General features: G+C 47.9%; 1 protein-coding gene and 1 non-coding gene across 2 annotated transcripts in view; both read right to left on the reverse strand.

Annotated features, from left to right (window-relative positions):
- SMC3 (structural maintenance of chromosomes 3) overlaps nt 1-20235 on the reverse strand; it is a 123312-nt gene that overhangs the window by 69184 nt on the left and 33893 nt on the right. Inside the window, exons 4-11 of the mRNA XM_063962634.1 lie at nt 14853-14920; nt 13491-13562; nt 13319-13398; nt 12845-12923; nt 12605-12722; nt 12341-12516; nt 12100-12180; nt 11717-11881 (exon numbers count right to left, since the gene is read on the reverse strand). Of these exons, the coding sequence (XP_063818704.1) occupies nt 11717-11881; nt 12100-12180; nt 12341-12516; nt 12605-12722; nt 12845-12923; nt 13319-13398; nt 13491-13562; nt 14853-14920 (839 nt within the window). The remainder of the gene's footprint in view (nt 1-11716; nt 11882-12099; nt 12181-12340; nt 12517-12604; nt 12723-12844; nt 12924-13318; nt 13399-13490; nt 13563-14852; nt 14921-20235) is intronic.
- LOC134899674 (U2 spliceosomal RNA) lies at nt 19549-19739 on the reverse strand. Its single transcript, XR_010173323.1, has one exon. It is a non-coding gene; the product is annotated as a U2 spliceosomal RNA (small nuclear RNA).

Raw genomic sequence — 20235 nt, forward strand, 5'->3', positions numbered from 1 at the left:
AGATTGCACCCTTCTCGGCCGGGCACAAAAACCTAACTGAGGCTTGGAGGAGGGTCATAGGGGGAGGAGCCAGTGCACACCACCTGATCCTAAAGCTTTTACTTTTGTGCCCTGTCTCCTGCGGAGCCGCTATTCCCCATGGTCCTTACGGAGTCCCCAGCATCCACTTAGGACGTCAGAGAAATCCCTATTTCTCTGTCATCCATCTGGTGGACGCTGCGCCGTTACTTGTGGGATTTCCCAAAGCAAGCTAATGAGAGGAGGGAGACGTTGACGGCATAGCCGTCTGTAAAATACGACGCCCAACAGAGGCAGTCTCCAAACCAAAAGTATGAAAACGGTAAAACTTTGTGAACGTATGAACTGACGACCAGGTCGCCGCCCTGCACAGTTGCTCAATAGATGCACCACCGCGAACAGCCCAAGAAGCTCCAACTGCTCTAGTCGAATGAGCCCTAATTGAGTCAGGAACTGAAACATTTGAAGACACGTAAGCCTGTCTGATGGCCGAAGTTACCCAACGGGCCACAGTGTTCTTGGAGGCCGGCCAACCTCGTTTGGGAGCATCAATCAATACCAACAAGGTATCCGTACGACGGAAAGACTCTGTGCGAGACAAATAAATACGTAAGGCCCGAACAACATCCAAGAGGGCCAAATGGGAATTTTCCCCCGGAGAATACGACGGAGTAAAAGCTGGAAGAACAATGTCCTGATTTAAATGAAATGCCGAAACAACCTTTGGCAGGAAAGAAGGTTTAGTCCACAGAACCACCCGGTTCTCATGAAACACTAACAAGGGTGGCCTGCAAGAAAGAGCCGCCAACTCAGACACTCGCCTAGCGGAAGCAATAGCCAAAAGAAAAACAACTTTTTGTGTCAGATAACGCAGTTCCACAGATTCCAAAGGCTCAAATGGAGATTTTTGAAGGACCGTAAGGACCAAGTTTAAATCCCATGGAGGAACCGGAGGAACAAAAGGTGGTTGAATCCGAAGTACTCCCTGAAGGAATGTTTGAACCTCAGGAATGATCGCTAGTTTCTTTTGAAAAAGAACCGACAAAGCTGAAACCTGACCCTTCAGTGAAGAAAGCCTCAGGCCCTTATCGAGACCCTCCTGAAGGAAAGAGAGTAGGCGAGGAAGTCTAAACAAATGCGGAGTCAAGCCCCGCTTTTCGCACCAAGCAATGTAAATACGCCATACCCTATGATAAATGCCGGAAGTCACCGGCTTCCTAGCCCGAATCATCGTCTGTACAACAGAACGCGAAAGACCTTTTGCTTTTAAAATCTTGGATTCAAGAACCAAGCCGTCAAAGCCAGCCGACTTAAATCTGGGTGGCGACAAGGCCCTTGAAGAAGAAGATCTGGACGTAGGGGAAGGCGAAAGTGGTCTCCGACGACCATGCTGCGCAGAAGAGTGTACCACTGTCGGCGCAGCCAATCTGGAGCCACCAGAATTATGGCGAGACCTTCTCGCCGAATGCGTTGAAGTAGACGTGGAAGCATTGGAATTGGCGGAAACACGTACCCCAGTTGGAACTGCCATGGAGCTGTTAAGAGCATCGATTAGAAATGCTTGAGGATCCAGAGTCCGCGAACAGAAGTGAGGAAGTTTCTTGTTGAGTCGAGACGCCATTAGGTCTACGTCTGGCAGTCCCCAGCGGTCCACTAGAGAGAGAAACACTTCCTGGTGAAGTTCCCATTCTCCCGGATGGATCGTGTGACGACTCAAAAAATCCGCTTCCCAGTTCTCGACTCCTGGAATGTGAATTGCGGATATTACGGGAACCCAACGTTCCGCCCACGTGAGAATCTGAGCGACCTCTCTCATTGCGGACCAGCTGCGAGTTCCTCCTTGTTTGTTGATGTAAGCCACTGCCGTGGCGTTGTCGGACTGCACACGAACCGGATGACCCTGTACCATGGTCTGAATCTGAAGGAGTGCGTACCGGATTGCCCTCAATTCCAGAATGTTGATCTGTAATTTTGACTCCTGACTGGTCCAGCGCCCCTGGAAGTGATAAGTCTGGAACACTGCTCCCCAACCGCTGAGGCTTGCATCCGTGGTGATCATCAACCAAGACCAAACCGTGAACGGTGCTCCTTTTCTCAAATTGTGACTCTGAAGCCACCAGTGAAGCGACTGACGAGTCCTTTCCGACAAGCGGATCAACTGCAATTCGAGACGTGGATCCTGCCGAGCCCAACAGCCGAGAATCTGAGCCTAAAGAGGTCGGGCATGAAATCTGGCATATGGAACTGCCTCGAAGGAGGACACCATTTTGCCCAACACCTGCATGCATCTGAGGACAGACACTACCGGTAAGTGTAACAGGGTCCGGATTCTGGCCTGTAGATCCTGAATCTTGTCCGTAGGAAGAAACACCTTCTGGCTGTTGGTATCGAATAAAAGTCACAGAAAAATCATTTTCTGGGAAGGAAGTCATGACGACTTTGGAAAGTTGATTATCCACCCGAACGACTGCAGAGTTTCTGTCGTTAGACGCAGGTTCTGAGTGAGAATTTCCGCTGACGGGGCCTTGACCAACAGATCGTCCAAGTATGGAGTGATGTTGACCCCTTGGCAACGGAGAACCGCGACGACATGACCCATTACCTTTGTAAAAACTCGAGGAGCCGTAGAAAGACCAAAGTGAAGAGCCTGAAATTGAAAATGCCATGGCCCGACTGCAAATCTCAGAAGAGGCTGATGACCTATCCAAATCGGGACATGTAAGTAGGCGTCTTTTATGTCTATTGAAGCCAAATATTCCCCTGGCTCCATGGCGGCGATAATTGAACGAATGGATTCCATCTTGAATTTTTGGGTTGAGAGATACGGGTTGAGGGCTTTTAGATTCAGAATGGGTCAGAACGATCCATCCGGTTTGTCCACGAGAAAAAGACCAGAGTAAAAACCCCGACCCCTCTGAGGAGAGGGCACCGGAACGATTACTCCATTTTGTAAGAGGGTTGCTGGTGCCTGAAGAAGAGCTTGACGTCTGGAGGGATCGTCTGGGAGAGGTGTGACGAATAGCCGGAATGGGGCTGTCTCTTCGAGATCCAACATATATCCTCTGGATATGACCTCCATTACCCACCGATCTGGTTTCGACAGGAGCCACACTTCCCTGAACTGAAGTAACCGAGCCCCAACCTTCATCGATCCCTCCGGAAGACCTGAAGCGTCATGCCTCAGGCTTGTCGGCAGGCTTACTGGCCGGTCTGCGAGTAGCCTGAGATCCTCTACCTCTAAATGCCCCTCTTCGTGGAAATCTGGAGAAGGCACGAAAGGTCTGGAAACTACCTCTGCCCTGCGTACGAAAGGACCGAAACCTTGTAGGTTTCGGTTTGTGAGGAGCAGATGGAAGAAAGGGGCTCTTTCCTCCAGTAGTATCAGAAATAATCTTCTTTAACTCCGATCCAAAAAGAAACTCCCCTTCAAAAGGAACTGCCGTCAAGGTCTGCTTTGAGTCCGAATCAGCATTCCAAACCCTAAGCCAAAGAGACCGTCTTGCTGATGCTGTCAAGGCAGAAACCCGGGCCTGTAGCGCAACAGAATCTAACAAGGCCTCACCTACATAAGTAAGCGCCTCCGAAATCTGTTCTGCTAACTGAATGGCTTCCGACGGATCGTCCGACTGCATCCCAGATACGACCTGTGCTAGCCATTCATCCACGGCCTTAAGGACCCAGGCACCCGCCAGAACTGGACGGAGAGAGACCCCTGATAAAGAAAACATAGATTTTAGTAATGCTTCTATTTTCCTATCGGTAGGGTCTTTTAATGTCACGGACTGTACCGAAGGAATAACCGTAGCTTTTACCAAATGTGAAATAGGAGCGTCTACCTTTGGGGCTGTCTCCCAAAATTTTGTATCTTCCTCCGTAAAAGGATATAGAAATTTTAATTTCTTAGGCGCCTGGAAACGAGAATCCGGTTTCAGCCAGGGTTCTTTTAAAATAACCGCAAAGTGAGAGTAAGAAGGGAAGGAAGTAACCTGTCTCTTCTGTCGTTTGAAGAAGGTAGAGAAAGTCTCCGCCACTGCCGCATCCTGAACATTAAGAGTCTGACGAATGCTTTCTATTAGTAATCTAACACCTGAGCTAGTAGATAGCTCCTCATCTTCCCAAGCCGAAACTTCTTCCCATTCAGGATCTACCTCCCCTTCCTCCAATGGAGATGTCAGAGAATCCAACTCCTCTCCCGGAAACGTTAAAGCGGGTAACGGCTGTGGTCGCTTAGTAGCCGCCGAACTGTTGGCAGAATTTACAAACTTATTTAAAGACTGAGTTAAATCAGTAAGACACTTGCCCATATTTTGGGCCCACAGAGGCTCCACCTGAGTCTGAGCAGATTCTGCCTCCGACCGAGACCGACGCAAATCTGAAATGGCGTCCACCATGTTCTTGACCCATGGGGGCACAGACTGATCTGTGGAACTTCCCTGCTGATCCGCCACTAATGCACCAGAGCACGAAGTACAGAGGGTACCCGCGTCAGCACTACCTTTAGCCAGCTTTGAGCCACACTGTGAACAGGAAAAATAAACTACTGAGGCCGTCTTGCCCTTTGTAGTCTTGTCCGGTTTACTGGCCATATTTTATTCTATTTATGTTGAATATGTAAGAGCACTAAACATGTACTATAAATCCCCTAGACAAGTGTCTCCCGATTTTAGTGACCCCAAGAATGTTGACTGCTATCCCCCACTAGGGCTAGCCCACAATATACTTGCAGTTAGTTGTGTGACTAATGAAAAAACTTCCCCCAGGAGATAGTGGTATCCGTGTGTGCTCGAGTAGCACAGCATCCCCCAGTATGCAGCCGGAGAAGATGGCGCCCCGGAGCCTTCAGGAAGCTGCAGAACAGCGCGCGCGGGCAGAGCAGGGCGGGAAGCCGTCCCTGCAGGCCTGACGTAACCGCCGCGACTGTTCCCTGGGAGATTACCGAAACTGGAAGTTCGGGTCTCCCGCGCGCCGCAACACACAGCGGCTGTCGTGGCAGCGTGTGTTGGTCCCAGGGAGTGTATAACACTCTCCCGGACCTAGTTTCTGTATGTCCCCACAACCCGACCGCTCACCCTCACTGCGGTAGGAGGGGGGAGGTGTTCGATGCGGGCGGGCGGCTGGCCGGCAGTCGGGGGTTGTATATATATGTACATAAAGCAGAGTAACAATAGAGGGGACAGCCCAATACTGTCAGTGACAGATTGTGGCTGTCCTGTACCTTATTCCTGCCGCATCCTGAAGAGAAGGATGGCCCCAGTGACCAAAGTGTGGTGACCTCCAGCGGCAGCCCAGAGTGGGAATACTAAACCTACTCCAGTAGTACCTGTCACCTGTAAACAGGGACTAGGTACTTTTGAGAACAAAACTCCAAAAAAAAAAAAAAAAACCTAAGGAGAAAGAAAAAATAAGATTTTACTCACCGGTAAATCTATTTCTCGTAGTCCGTAGTGGATGCTGGGACTCCGTAAGGACCATGGGGAATAGCGGCTCCGCAGGAGACTGGGCACAACTAAAAGAAAGCTTTAGACTACTGGTGTGCACTGGCTCCTCCCACTATGACCCTCCTCCAGACCTCAGTTAGGATACTGTGCCCGGAAGAGCTGACACAATAAGGAAGGATTTTGAATCCCGGGTAAGACTCATACCAGCCACACCAATCACACCGTATAACTCGTGATACAATACCCAGTTAACAGTATGATAACAACTGAGCCTCTCAACAGATGGCTCAACAATAACCCTTTAGTTAGGCAATAACTATATACAAGTATTGCAGACAATCCGCATTTGGGATGGGCGCCCAGCATCCACTACGGACTACGAGAAATAGATTTACCGGTGAGTAAAATCTTATTTTCTCTGACGTCCTAAGTGGATGCTGGGACTCCGTAAGGACCATGGGGATTATACCAAAGCTCCCAAACGGGCGGGAGAGTGCGGATGACTCTGCAGCACCGAATGGGCAAACTCTAGTTCCTCCTCAGCCAGGGTGTCAAACTTGGAGAATTTAGCAAATGTGTTTGACCCCGACCAAGTAGCTGTTCGGCAAAGTTGTAGAGCCGAGACCCTCGGGCAGCCGCCCAAGAAGAGCCCACTTTCCTCGTGGAATGGGCTTTCACTGATTTAGGATGCGGCAGTCCAGCCGCAGAATGTGCAAGCTGAATCGTACTACAGATCCAGCGAGCAATAGTCTGCTTTGAAGCAGGTGCACCCAACTTGTTGGGCGCATACAGGATAAATAGCGAGTCAGTCTTTCTGACTCCCGCAGTCCTGGAAACATAAATTTTCAGGGCCCTGACTACGTCCAACAACTTGGAAGCCTCCAAGTCTTTAGTAGCCGCAGGCACCACGATAGGTTGGTTCAGATGAAAGGCTGATACCACCTTAGGGAGAAATTGGGGACGAGTCCTCAATTCTGCCCTATCCATATGGAAAATCAGATAAGGGCTTTTACATGACAAAGCCGCCAATTCTGATACACGCCTGGCCGAAGCCAAGGCCAACAACATGACCACTTTCCACGTGAGATACTTCAATTCCACGGTTTTAAGTGGCTCAAACCAATGTGACTTTAGGAAATCCAACACCACGTTGAGATCCCAAGGTGCCACAGGAGGCACAAAAGGGGGCTAAATATGCAGCACTCCCTTAACAAAAGTTTGAACTTCAGGTAGTGAAGCCAGTTCTTTCTGGAAGAAAATCGATAGAGCCGAAATCTGGACCTTAATGGAACCCAATTTTAGGCCCATAGTCACCCCTGACTGTAGGAAGTGCAGGAAACGGCCCAGCTGAAATTCCTCCGTTGGGGCCTTCCTGGCCTCACACCACGCAACATATTTTCGCCATATGCGGTGATAATGGTTTGCGGTTACTTCTTTTCTAGCTTTAATCAGCGTAGGAATGACTTCCTCCGGAATGCCCTTTTCCTTCAGGATCCGGTGTTCAACCGCCATGCCGTCAAACGCAGCCGCGGTAAGTCTTGGAACAGACAGGGCCCCTGCTGCAGCAGGTCCTGTCTGAGCGGCAGAGGCCATGGGTCCTCTGAGATCATTTCTTGAAGTTCCGGGTACCAAACTCTTCTTGGCCAATCCGGAACAATGAGTATAGTTCTTACTCCTCTTCTCCTTATTATCCTCAGTACCTTTGGTATGAGAGGAAGAGGAGGGAACACATAAACCGACCGGTACACCCACGGTGTCACTAGAGCGTCCACAGCTATCGCCTGCGGGTCTCTTGACCTGGCGCAATATCTTTCTAGCTTTTTGTTGAGGCGGGACGCCATCATGTCCACCTGTGGCCTTTCCCAACGGTTTACAATCAGTTGGAAGACTTCTGGATGAAGTCCCTACTCTCCCGGGTGGAGGTCGTGCCTGCTGAGGAAGTCTGCTTCCCAGTTGTCCACTCCCGGAATGAACACTGCTGACAGTGCTAACACGTGATTTTCCGCCAATCGGAGAATCCTTGTGGCTTCTGCCATCGCCGTCCTGCTTCTCGTGCCGCCCTGTCGGTTTACATGGGCGACTGCCGTGATGTTGTCTGACTGGATCAGTACCGGCTGGTTTTGAAGCAGGGGTTTTGCCTTACTTAGGGCATTGTAAATGGCCCTCAGTTCCAGAATATTTATGTGTAGGGAAGTCTCCTGACTCGACCATAGTCCTTGGAAGTTTCTTCCCTGTGTGACTGCCCCCCAGCCTCGAAGGCTGGCATCCGTGGTCACCAGGACCCAGTCCTGTATGCCGAATCTGCGGCCCTCTTGAAGATGAGCACTCTGCAGCCACCACAGCAGAGACACCCTGGTCCTTGGAGACAGGGTTATCAGCCGATGCATCTGAAGATGCAATTCGGACCACTTGTCCAACAGGTCCCACTGAAAGGTTCTCGCATGGAACCTGCCGAATGGAATCGCTTCGTAGGAAGCTACCATCTTTCCCAGGATCCGCGTGCAGTGATGCACCGACACCTGTTTTGGTTTTAGGAGGCCTCTGACTAGAGATGACAGCTCCTTGGCCTTCTCCTCCGGGAGAAACACTTTTTTCTGTTCTGTGTCCAGAACCATCCCCAGGAACAGTAGACGTGTCGTAGGGACCAGCTGTGACTTTGGAATATTTAGAATCCAGCCGTGCTGTTGTAGCACCTCCCGAGATAGTGCTACCCCGACCAACAACTGCTCCCTGGACCTCGCCTTTATCAGGAGATCGTCCAAGTACGGGATAATTAAATCTCCCTTCTTTCGAAGGAGTATCATCATTTCGGCCATTACCTTGGTAAAGACCCTCGGAGCCGTGGATAGACCGAACGGCAACGTCTGGAATTGGTAATGACAATCCTGTACCACAAATCTGAGGTACTCCTGGTGAGGATGGTAAATGGGGACATGCAGGTAAGCATCCTTGATGTCCAGTGATACCATGTAATCCCCCTCGTCCAGGCTTGCAATAACCGCCCTGAGCGATTCCATCTTGAACTTGAATTTTTTTATATATGTGTTCAAGGATTTCAAATTTAAAATGGGTCTCACCGAACCGTCCGGTTTCGGCACCACAAACATTGTTGAATAGTAACCCCGTCCTTGTTGAAGTAGGGGCACCTTTACTATCACCTGCTGGGAATACAGCTTGTGAATTGCCTCTAACACTGCCTCCCTGCCTGAGGGAGTTGTTGGCAAGGCAGATTTGAGGAAACGGCGGGGGGGAGACGTCTCGAATTCCAGCTTGTAACCCTGAGATACTACTTGAAAGATCCAGGGATCCACCCGTGAGCGAGCCCACTGATCGCTGAAATTTCTGAGACGGGCCCCCACCATACCTGGCTCCGCCTGTGGAGCCCCAGCGTCATGCTGTGGACTTAGAGGAAGCGGGGGAGGACTTTTGCTCCTGGGAACTGGCTGTATGCTGCAGCTTTTTCCCTCTAACTCTGCCTCTGGGCAGAAAGGACGCGCCTTTAACCCGCTTGCCCTTATTGGGCCGAAAGGACTGTACCTGATAATACGGTGCTTTCTTTGGCTGTGAGGGAACATGGGGTAAAAGTGTAGACTTCCCAGCTGTTGCTGTGGAAACGAGGTCCGAGAGACCATCCCCGAACAACTCCTCACCCTTATAAGGCAAAACTTCCATGTGCCTTTTAGAATCTGCATCTCCAGTCCACTGCCGAGTCCATAACCCTGTCCTGGCAGAAATGGACATTGCACTTATTTTGGATGCCAGCCGGCAAATATCCCTCTGTGCATCCCTCATGTATAAGAGTGCGTCTTTAATATGCTCTACGGTTAGCAATATAGTGTCCCTGTCTAGGGTATCAATATTTTCCGACAGGGAATCTGACCACGCAGCTGCAGCACTGCACATCCATGCTGACGCAATAGCTGGTCTCAGTATAACACCCGTGTGTGTATATATAGACTTCAGGATAGCCTCCTGCTTTCTATCAGTAGATTCCTTCAGGGCGGCCGTATCCGGAGACGGTAGTGCCACCTTCTTTGACAAGCGTGTGAGCGCTTTATCCACCATAGGGGATGTTTCCCAACGTGACCTATCCTCTGGCGGGAAAGGGTACGTCATTAGTAACCTTTTAGAAATTACCAGCTTATCATGGGAAGCCCACGCTTCTTCACACACTTCATTTAATTCCTCAGATGGAGGAAAAACAACTGGTAGTTTTTTCTCTCCAAACATAATACCCTTTTTTGTGGTACCTGGGGTAACATCAGAAATGTGCAACACATTTTTCATTGCCTCAATCATGTAACGTGTGGCCCTATTGGAAGTTACATTTGTCTCATCGTCGTCGACACTGGAGTCAGTATCCGTGTCGACATCTGTGTCTGCCATCTGAGGTAGCGGGCGTTTTAGAGCCCCTGATGGCTTTTGAGACGCCTGGGCAGGCACAGGCTGAGAAGCCGGCTGTCCCACATTTGGTATGTCGTCAAACCTTTTATGCAAGGAGTCGACACTGTCGCGTAATTCCTTCCACAGAACCATCCACTCAGGTGTCGACCCTGCAGGGGGTGACATCACATTTATCGGCATTTGCTCCGCCTCCACATACACCTCCTCCTCAAACATGTCGACACAGCCGTACCGACACATCGCAAACACACAGGGAATGCTCTGAGAGGACAGGACCCCACAAAGCCCTTTGGGGAGACAGAGAGAGAGTATGCCAGCACACACCAGAGCGTTATATAACACAGGGATCCCACTATAATGAGTGTTTTTCCCTTATAGCTGCTTATTATATATATATATATATATATATATATATATATATATATATATATATATATATATATATATATATATATATACTGCGCCTAAATTTAGTGCCCCCCCTCTCTTTTTTACCCTTATGTAGCTTGTCACAATGCAGGGGAGAGCCAGGGAGCGTCCTTCCAGCGGAGCTGTGAGGGAAAAATGGCGCCAGTGTGCTGAGGGAGATAGCCCCGCCCCTTTTCCGGCGGACTTCTCCCGCTTTTTCTGGAATTCTGGCAGGGGTATTTTTACACCTATATAGCCTTCCTGACTATATATGGTGTAGATTTGCCAGCCAAGGTGTCTTATATTGCCCTCAGGGTGCCCCCCCCCCCAGCGCCCTGCACCCATCAGTGACCGGAGTGTGAGGTGTACATGAGGAGCAATGGCGCACAGCTGCAGTGCTGTGCGCTACCTTGTTGAAGACAGAAGTCTTCTGCCGCCGATTTTCCGGAACATCTTCTTGCTTCTGGCTCTGTAAGGGGGCCGGCGGCGCAGCTCCGGGAACGAACACCAAGGTCGGGTCCTGCGGTCGATCCCTCTGGAGCTAATGGTGTCCAGTAGCCTAAGAAGCCCAAACTACCACCTGTTAGGTAGGTTCGCTTCTTCTCCCCTTAGTCCCTCGCTGCAGTGAGTCTGTTGCCAGCAGATCTCACTGTAAAATAAAAAACCTAAATATACTTTCTTTCTAGGAGCTCAGGAGAGCCCCTAGTGTGCATCCAGCTCGGCCGGGCACAAGAATCTAACTGAGGTCTGGAGGAGGGTCATAGTGGGAGGAGCCAGTGCACACCAGTAGTCTAAAGCTTTCTTTTAGTTGTGCCCAGTCTCCTGCGGAGCCGCTATTCCCCATGGTCCTTACGGAGTCCCAGCATCCACTTAGGACGTCAGAGAAACTGTGTCTGTACTCCACAGGCACAAAACTAAAACTGAATGAGTGATGGCTGAGCAGGAAGTAGATGGGAGGGGTTAGAGGGGGGGAGGAGGCAGCTTTTAATAGATTCTGTGCCAAACTCCACTACCACACACCTCTAACCCACAAGTAACGGTGCAGCGTCCCCCAGATGGATGACAGAGAAACAAAGCAATTCTGGTTAAAAGTTGTAATAATAAATGCTATGGAATCTGAGCACAGATGGAAGTCACTCAGGGTACGTGGTGTGCGCTGGAACCCACCATTACTTGCCGCACTGAGCCAGCCTGTGCAGTGTCCCCGATGCTTTGCTTGCTGTGTTCAGCTACGCTACACTCACTGTATTGCTTGACCCAACATTTGCTGTGTGCAACAATCTGCGTCCCCCAATTCACCGATTTCTGAGAGCAACCTCCCCCTGCCCCCTTCCTGCACCTATGGTGTGTCACAACCCATGGCGGGCTGTAAACAATCCCCCTGCACTCACTGTCCCCTCCGATACACCACTCCTGTATGCATGCAGCACCCCCAGGCAGATAGTTACCCTCTGCTCACTGTTACCAGCCAGCTCATCTTGGAGATCCTTGGCTTTCAGCTCCAGTTTGGTCCTCTGCTTTATCTGCTCCTGCCGTTCAGCACTCAGCTGCTCCTTCTCTTCCTTCATTGCCGATATCTTGGCTTTCATCTCACGCACTTGCCGTTCAATGTCCTATCAAAAACACAAAGACATTAAATAACTCCTATACAGCGTCAGATATAATACTGAGCTACACATTTCTGGTTTTATGACAGATGCAATGATCTTCTGGGACTACTGCAGATTATTCTAGATCTCTTATTTACCACCAGCAGCAGAATTACAGTTTTATCTAACCAGCGCACTATCTTGCAGCGTATGCCCAGATACACAGTAGTAACGACACTCACCTCCATTTTATCCCTGGCGTCCTGCTGGGCGTCTCTCAGCTGTCTGGATTTCTCACCACTTGTCTCACGCTTGGACGAAAGCTGCAGAACACAGAAAACTTTAGATGTGACCTGGAGAGCTACAAACGGCAGAACAGGTACGTGAAGACTATCCCACAAACAGGACTCCATGCTTTGATCACGAGACTAGACTATATGTGAGGGCAGCGACTGCAGATGGGTGGGATAAAGGGCGACTTGCCTCATCAAGCTTCGCCCGCGTCTCGTTCAATTCCTGGTTGTAGATGGTGTACTCCAATGCTCTCCTCATCTTGTCCCACTTCTGGTACTGCGCCAGCTCTTCCTTCTCTTCCTCCAGCGTGTGTAACCGCTCCTCAATGTACTTCAGCAGCTCGTTAATCTTTTCACGTTTACCTTCTGATTGGAATAAAAACAGCAGAAATTGTCACCAAAGAGCAGACACGTCTTCCACAAGCGTAGAGCTACCGCCAGGACAGGTACTGACCGGTCTCCTTCATTAGAGAGATACTTTCTTCTTTACGCTCATCATAGACTCTGGTCCCGGCAACTTCCCGAAGCAGCTTCAGCCGCTGGGAGTCCGGAGCAGTCGCCATCTGGTTAATCTGTCGGGGAAAATGTGCTTCTTTACAACCAATAACCATAAATATATACAATTTTTTTTTTTAAAACTACAAAAATAAACAAAAAGGGCATACAAACAAGCCACTAAGGGGAAACGCCTTACCTTGCCCTGTTTTACTATGTAATATGGATTACTACGAGAGAAGCCAGCGCTTTCCAGCAGATTCATAACATCATTTTTTCTGCAAAAAGAACAAAAAAAATTTTTTTAAGTAAATAAGAAACATCCATCATAGGTCAGAACTTAACAGTCTTAGAACATATCTGGTAAATTATTCCATTAAAATAACAATAAAGTAAAACAGGGAAATATCCGGCAATGGATATAAAGAAACCCTATGGATGACAAATAAGAGCCATTCTTCCACATACACAGGCAGCGATTATATGGGAGGAGCCAATATTCCCGGACATGTAACCAATCACTGCATGAGGATACCACACCATCTCCTGTCCTATGTGAACTGATGGGCCGCATAGCCATAATATTGTCTGACTGGTGGCCGTCTCCAGTGTATAGGTGGCAGATGCCCTTTAACGTACCAGTAAAAGGTCAAATGTTAGCGCCACCACTTACGTCACCATTTTCTTGTCTAGGAAATACTGATCCTTTTTGGCTCCAATGACTCTTCGCAGGGAAACTTCCTCCTTGTCAATCTAATCGGAGACATAAACGACACAGTGAAAGCGCACCGGTGCGGACAGAAAGCGAGGAGATTGCACGCCTGGAATGTAGACATATAACTCACCGGCAATCTGTTGTCAGAGTTATCGAATATAATCTCCACAAAAGCAGAAATAACCCGAGGTCCTGTTCCCTCCTGAAACACAATCACACAGTCATTATTTCCATCTTACTTTGCCGTGTTTTGTAACATAAGAGCAATTTTGTGCTCAACATCAAATTCATTTCTCAGTATATATTAGGGGGGACATGGCTAAACTTCGGGTATAGAGGGCGCGTAAGCAGGCACTACATTTCTATTCCAGTCTATCCAATCTATACCCCTCCGCCATTAGGGCTCATTAATAGAGGCCATAGGATCTGGATTAAAGAGTCAAACCAGACTCATCAAACCAGAATTATAAGACCAAGAGCAAGGGTGTGAACGCAGCGTCGGCCATATGGATCCAGCAGAGAAATACAGCATTCAGCACAACTCGCGAGACTTGCACTCCAGTGGCCCCTAGTGGATGAAGGAGAAACATACATAGGCCTTTTGTCCTTTGGCCACCAAACCATTGGTGGTGAAGGTATTATTATTATTTTCCTTTATTTATATGGCGCCACAAGGGTTCCACCGCGCCCAATTACAGAGTACATAAATAATCAACAAGGTACAGCCTCTTCGAACCCCATCGCTGCAAGCTGCCATCTATGGTCACAATGAACAATTCCAGATGTAAAGGCGTGATCTCTGCCAAGAATGTATCTCATCATCTCACACAGAATGGGGTCCTTGAGCCACCTTGATAAATGCCGATTTATTGGGAGGTACTGAAAACTGGAGGGAGTTTTGCACCCCCTTGTGCAGGATACCATTTTGCCTTGGAAACTGACAAGGTAAGACAGGTATCCCTCTGTGAGGAAGCAGAACCTTTAACTGCTTATGTACAGATGCTGGAGTAGGGTGAGCTTGGGAGGGGGGGGGGGAGGGGGGAGATCAGAAACCAGCCACGTGCTGTCAGCATTCCTGCCGTCAGCTACAAATTGTCAGTAACAATACCCATGGGTAATAATGTCCCCCAAATAGGATGAAAGAGAACATGTATGTTTTAGTCTAACACATTTACATAGCAGCTATAAGACAGTACGTCCAACAGGCAGGTCTGGCAAAGGGGGTTCTGCTTTTTTTTATTTTTTACTTCTACCTCCCCGGTGAGCCCACTGTGTGGAAGTACAATTACATTGGTCTCACCAATAGAGCGCCACAGTGGTAGAGGGGATTATAATCTGGGTATATTGCAGCATGGCCACTGATAAAAACATAAACTGCTAAATAAACTGATATGAATAAATATCAGCGCCTACCGGGAGAGCAGGCAGGAATGACCGATGCAACTTCCCCTGGGTTATACAGAAACACGGACAGTGAGGAATATAAACTCACGTGCAAGAGCGCCAACCTCTGTTCTGGCCGTAGGTGACTGAACTCATCACTGAGAACAAACTGAATGGCTGAGGAGGGAAAAGAAGAAAAGGTTACACACAGAACGGGACAATCAGTCCTATCATTCCCAGAAACACCAGCAAATAGACAAGTGGACTAGCTGCGGTTTCCGGACTCCAGGTAGACAACAAAAAGGTCGACACACCTTAGGTCGACGCCAATTGGTCGACACACCTTAGGTCGACATGGACAAAAGGTCGACATGCGTTTTTCACAATTTTTTTCTTTTTTGGAACCTTTTCATACTTAACGATCCACGTGGACAACGATTGGAACGGTAATCTGTGCCGAGCGGAGCGGAGCGAAGGCACCATGCCCAAAGCATGGCGAGCAAAGCGAGCCATGCGAGGGGACGCGGTGCACTAATTGGGGTTCCCGGTCACTCTACGATGAAAACGACACAAAACCCCCCATAAAAAACTCATGTCGACCTTTTACCATGTCGACCTTGTTCCTGTCGACCTTTTGTCCATGTCGACCTAAGGTGTGTCGACCTAAGGTGTGTCGACCTTTTTGTTGTCGACCTGGCGTCCCAGACCCCTAGCTGCACAGATGTTCCTAAACTACCAGATTACAGACTGACATTAAATTGCCACATCCCAAAGATCAAGTCTGTGCAAAATTGAGAAAAATCAACTGATTCCTAACAGAATCACACATCAAATCTCTAGGAAACACCTACATATAATGCATACATAGAAATATAGTATATGACAGCAAAAAGAACCATCTAGTGGCCTTTTTGGTGCGATGGTTTCTTATCTTCATTCACCTCTGTCTGTATTTTGGAGTGGGTGGGAGGTTTGTTTGGTACAGTCTCAAACACCTCTAGCTGGACTCTCCCTATTAAGAGCTGACTTCAAGTCTTAAGGCCCATACACACTGGGCGATGTTGAGCTGAGAGGTCACTTTTTGTGTTTTAAGCTGCTCTCAGCTCAAATAGTCATGTGTATGCCCCGGCGATGAGCGCTGATGCGCGCTCCCGCTTCATCGCCGGCGGCCGCAGTTCATCTGCTGGTATTACCAGTAGATGAACGGCCTTCCATAGTGTCCTGCTATGGAAAGCCGTTCACCCCCGCTGGCTATGGAAAGCCGTTCACCCCCGCTAACATCGCTGGGCAGGGGGGAAATAGGGATTTTTGTTTACTTACCGTAAAATCTCTTTCTCTGATTCCATCTGGGGGACGCTGCGCACTTACTAATGGGTTAGAGTGTGTGGGATTGGGAGTTTGGCACAGAACCTATAAAAAAAACTAACTCCTCCCCCCTCTAACCCCTCCCATCTCCTTCCTGCTCAGCAGATTACCTCAGTTAACGTTTAGCAAAGCCGGAAGAGGCAGAACAGAATATATATACGGGAGGGATCGCAGCGTCCCCCAGATGGAATCAGAGAAAGAGATTTTACGGTAAGTAAACAAAAATCCCTATTTCTCTTTCATCCATCTGGGGGACGCTGCGCACTTACTAATGGGATTTCCCAAAGCAAGCTAATTAGAGGAGGGAGACACAGACGACATAGCAGTCTGCAAACTTTGATGCCTAACAGAGGCAGTCTCCAAACCAAAAGTATGAAAAATGGAAGAATTTCGTGAAGGTATGTACGGACGACTAGGTCATCGCTCTACGCAGTTGCTGGACGAATACACCACTGTGAACAGCCCAAGTGGCTCCAACAGGTCGAGTCGAATTAGCCCCTAAGGAATCAGGAACAGGCAACGCCTAAGAAATCTAAGCCTGCTGAATAGCAGAATTAACCCAGCACATCACCCTGTTCTTATTGGCCAGCCAGCCACGCTTGGGTGCAGCAAACAAACCCAACAAGGTAAGAGTTAAGGTTTGAACAACAACCAATAAGGCCAATTACCGACCCGCCCCGGACAAGCCTGGGACGACACAAGAAGCCTAATGTGCTGAAGGAGAGGAAAAACCAATACAACTTGTGGTTTGTAAGTAAAACCACCCTAACTGCATAAACAAAAACACTGTAAGAGAAAAGAAACCGCAACTCAACCAGAGTCCAGAGGCCGGAAAGGAGAAACAGGAGCCATTCTGGAAAGTAAATTCTAGAGCAGAACCCAGTCTGCTAAGATAAGAAGACAAAGTAGTTCTGACAACTGTGTTGTAGAAAAGATAGGAGGCGGAAAGGACTAAGAACTCCAGCTGAGTGACCGTTAAATACACACAAACGATGACAAGTGTTCTGGCACTGTGATTGGTTAGAGAGCCAGAAACGTAGTAGGGCTTGATGACATTGTTTTCCACAATCACTCCGTCAGCGGCAGAATAGACAAAATCCCGGTGATGACGTAAAGGTTGGGAGTGGAGAGCTGGCCGAAAAGGTACCCTGTAAGGAGCCCTGGTCACTCTGGGCTATAACATTGCAGAACAGAGTCAACAGGCAAATCCGAAGCGGATTAGGAAAACCGAAAGAGCCACTGGTCAAATGCGTTGAGGTACTCACTAGATGTTGCCAGAGGCAGAATAAATATGCTAGATGAAAGTGACAAGGAGCTGACACGGCGTCTACGATTGCCACAAGAGGATTCCCGAAACGATCACAGTACCAATGAAGCCCTGAGGTCTATGTCGGCTAGTTATAGACACACCAAAGCCAGAAATCCCTGTTGATTTCACATACTTTAAGGAAGAACAGCCTGAAGATTCAGGAAATCTGCTTCCCAGTTGCCCATTCTGGAACTGGAGATGACAGACACTGCCGGGATCCAAAATTCCGCCCTCTGCATATGTTAGATACTGTTCCGATGTCTCTCCAGCTACAAGTGTCACAGAACAATTGATATAGGTCACAGTGGAAAGACCCTGTAGAAGACATTGAGCTGGAGTCAAGGCGTTGTAGATCGCCCGTAGATTGGAAGTGATATTTCCACTTCGGACATCAGTTTCATAGAAAACGCCAGAGTTGAAACCAAAAAACCGTAATGTCTGAAACTTTTGACTGTGGTTATGACCCTCCATGTCGAGACAGAATGAAGTCCTATAAGTTAGATCTGGATTGTGTAGCCCAACGAAAAGATCGACCAATGAAAATATCTTGGTATTTTAATAGAGAAACTAAACTGCTGTTTACGTAAACTCAATCCTGCCTGAGATTAATAACATTTAATCTGAGATTGAAGAAACCAGGTAGGAGACCGGGGGAATGGAGCCACCTATAAAATCACCACTGTCCTGCAGAGGAAGTGTATGTCTGACCCCTGAGTCTATTCTGGTCAGTAAATCCTGCACTCCGCCAACATTCGAGATACCAGGTATCGAAAAGAATACCCATGAATAACATCTTCTGCGAAGGAAGAAATCCAGAACTAAGGTCCGTTGTAGAAAAAAAAATGCATGAGACAGCGGCTTTTTTTTTATTTATTTTTTTAACAACTGACCCAAAATGGTAGCGATGCCCAGATGACGGAAAAAGGATTGGACTGAATACTCCTGTTAGATAGCGAACAGACTGCAATGATTAGAGCCCGTCTAAGATGGGCACTAAAGATTCTTGCTTGGTACGTGTTCCCCAAGATTCAGAATATATGTTCGTGATACAAATTCAGTACATCCAACGGATCAGTGGACTCTGAGAAAGCTGGTGTCCTCCCCACTGGGAACCAGACTGTCCGACTCCGTGGCCCCTGCAGAGGGCACATTGGAAGTCCGTGTTCTAGGCATACAAATGCCTCCCAAAAGAATACCCACTTTTTTTTTTTTTTTTTTTGACATAGGTTAAAATACCCATTTCTCAGCTATTATCCTCAGGATGAGAACCCACGACCTGTTATACCGCAGGCATACACCTTACTGATAGAGTTATTTGCTCCCGCCTGCAAAGTACGCTTTAATTTGGAAGCAGAATTTTACGATTCGCAACCAAAATGAATAGAAGGGTGTCATAGCCAGGGAAAAGATGCAATAATAAATAGATAGGGAATAGAGCTTGAGAGACCAAAACAGTCAATGGATAATTTGAAAAGGATCAGCTGCCCCAAGAATGGATAACTTGCATAATGCAATCGGTTTAAAGATTCATGCATAAGCCCGGAGAGGGCGTAGGAATATTCCTGTCAGAATGAATACTAATATAATAACGGCCTCACCGTTGTCAATCTGTGGTGACTGTTAAGGTCACATACTGTACTTTAGCAAAGACAGTTGCCTTAGGCTCTCCCATGATGGATGCGTCCACTAATTATTAGTGGAACCTTCATTAGATCAGTGTCTTCATCAGCGAAAGGATAAAGAAATATTGTCTCTAATACTGAGAACACCGAAATTGAACCGAAAACAGTATGTATTAGAGACAGACACATTTCCCTGGAAATATAAACTATTTCATCAGGTGTGTAGTCAGACTTCCATCAACATTCTCTCACGTGAAGGAAGAGGTGGAAACCAAGAAATTCAGTAGATTATTTCTTATTTCTATCCTGAAGGATCCTCACTGACAGGATTTATCTCACCATTTTCTGTAGATGAAGCCTCAAAAACGCCTCTGAAGTAAAGGCGCTATATTGTCTGTCAAAGACCAGACTCGCTGCACAGTATGAACTGATTAAGGAGCTTTGTCCAGCCATTTGGCAAATCATAAGTACATAGTGTACAAGAAATAGAAATAGTCTGTCCTTGTTTTGAAAGGTGCACCGGTCCCGGAGGTACTGCAATACCGAGTCAATGCGTGGAGTGGACGGAGCAATCTCTTCTTCCATTTTCCTGTTCTAAACATATATTTAATACATGGCCCCCACATAGGGAACGTATCAGATATTAAACTGATAAGAACAGATACTACACTTGATCCTAGCCAAAAGGTCAAGTAGTGATCTTTTTACCAAGACTAGCGGCTAAGTAGTAAACAGAGTACCAGACCCATTACATTGACATAGTGTAAGGAAAAATATACTCAAAGAATACCGGTATTTGTGGACCGGTCCTGGAACCCCCATCCCTGCAAGTGCAGGGAATATATATATATACATATATAACTTCACACAGTTAGGGGCATACACTGAACTGGAGGGAGGCAGGTTCAGGGGAAATTTAAGGAAAATATTTCCTCACAGAAGGGGTAGTGAACAAGTGGAACAGCCTCCCATGAGAGGCGGCAGAGGCCAAGACTGTAGAGCAATTTAAACCTGCTTGGTATATTCATATACTTCTATGTAAACAAGCTCATGGCTTCAGTGCTGTGAGGCAGCAATGCTAACCACTACTCCATCTGTATTATTCTGGATTGAGATGTGTCTGGCCCACAGAGGCATAAACTGATCCCTGGAACCTCCCGGCTGCTCTGCAACTGGTGTCCTGGAGCATGGGGTAC

This window comes from Pseudophryne corroboree, chromosome 3, assembly GCF_028390025.1.
Source record: "Pseudophryne corroboree isolate aPseCor3 chromosome 3, aPseCor3.hap2, whole genome shotgun sequence".
In the NCBI taxonomy this organism is placed as follows: Eukaryota; Metazoa; Chordata; class Amphibia; order Anura; family Myobatrachidae; genus Pseudophryne; species Pseudophryne corroboree.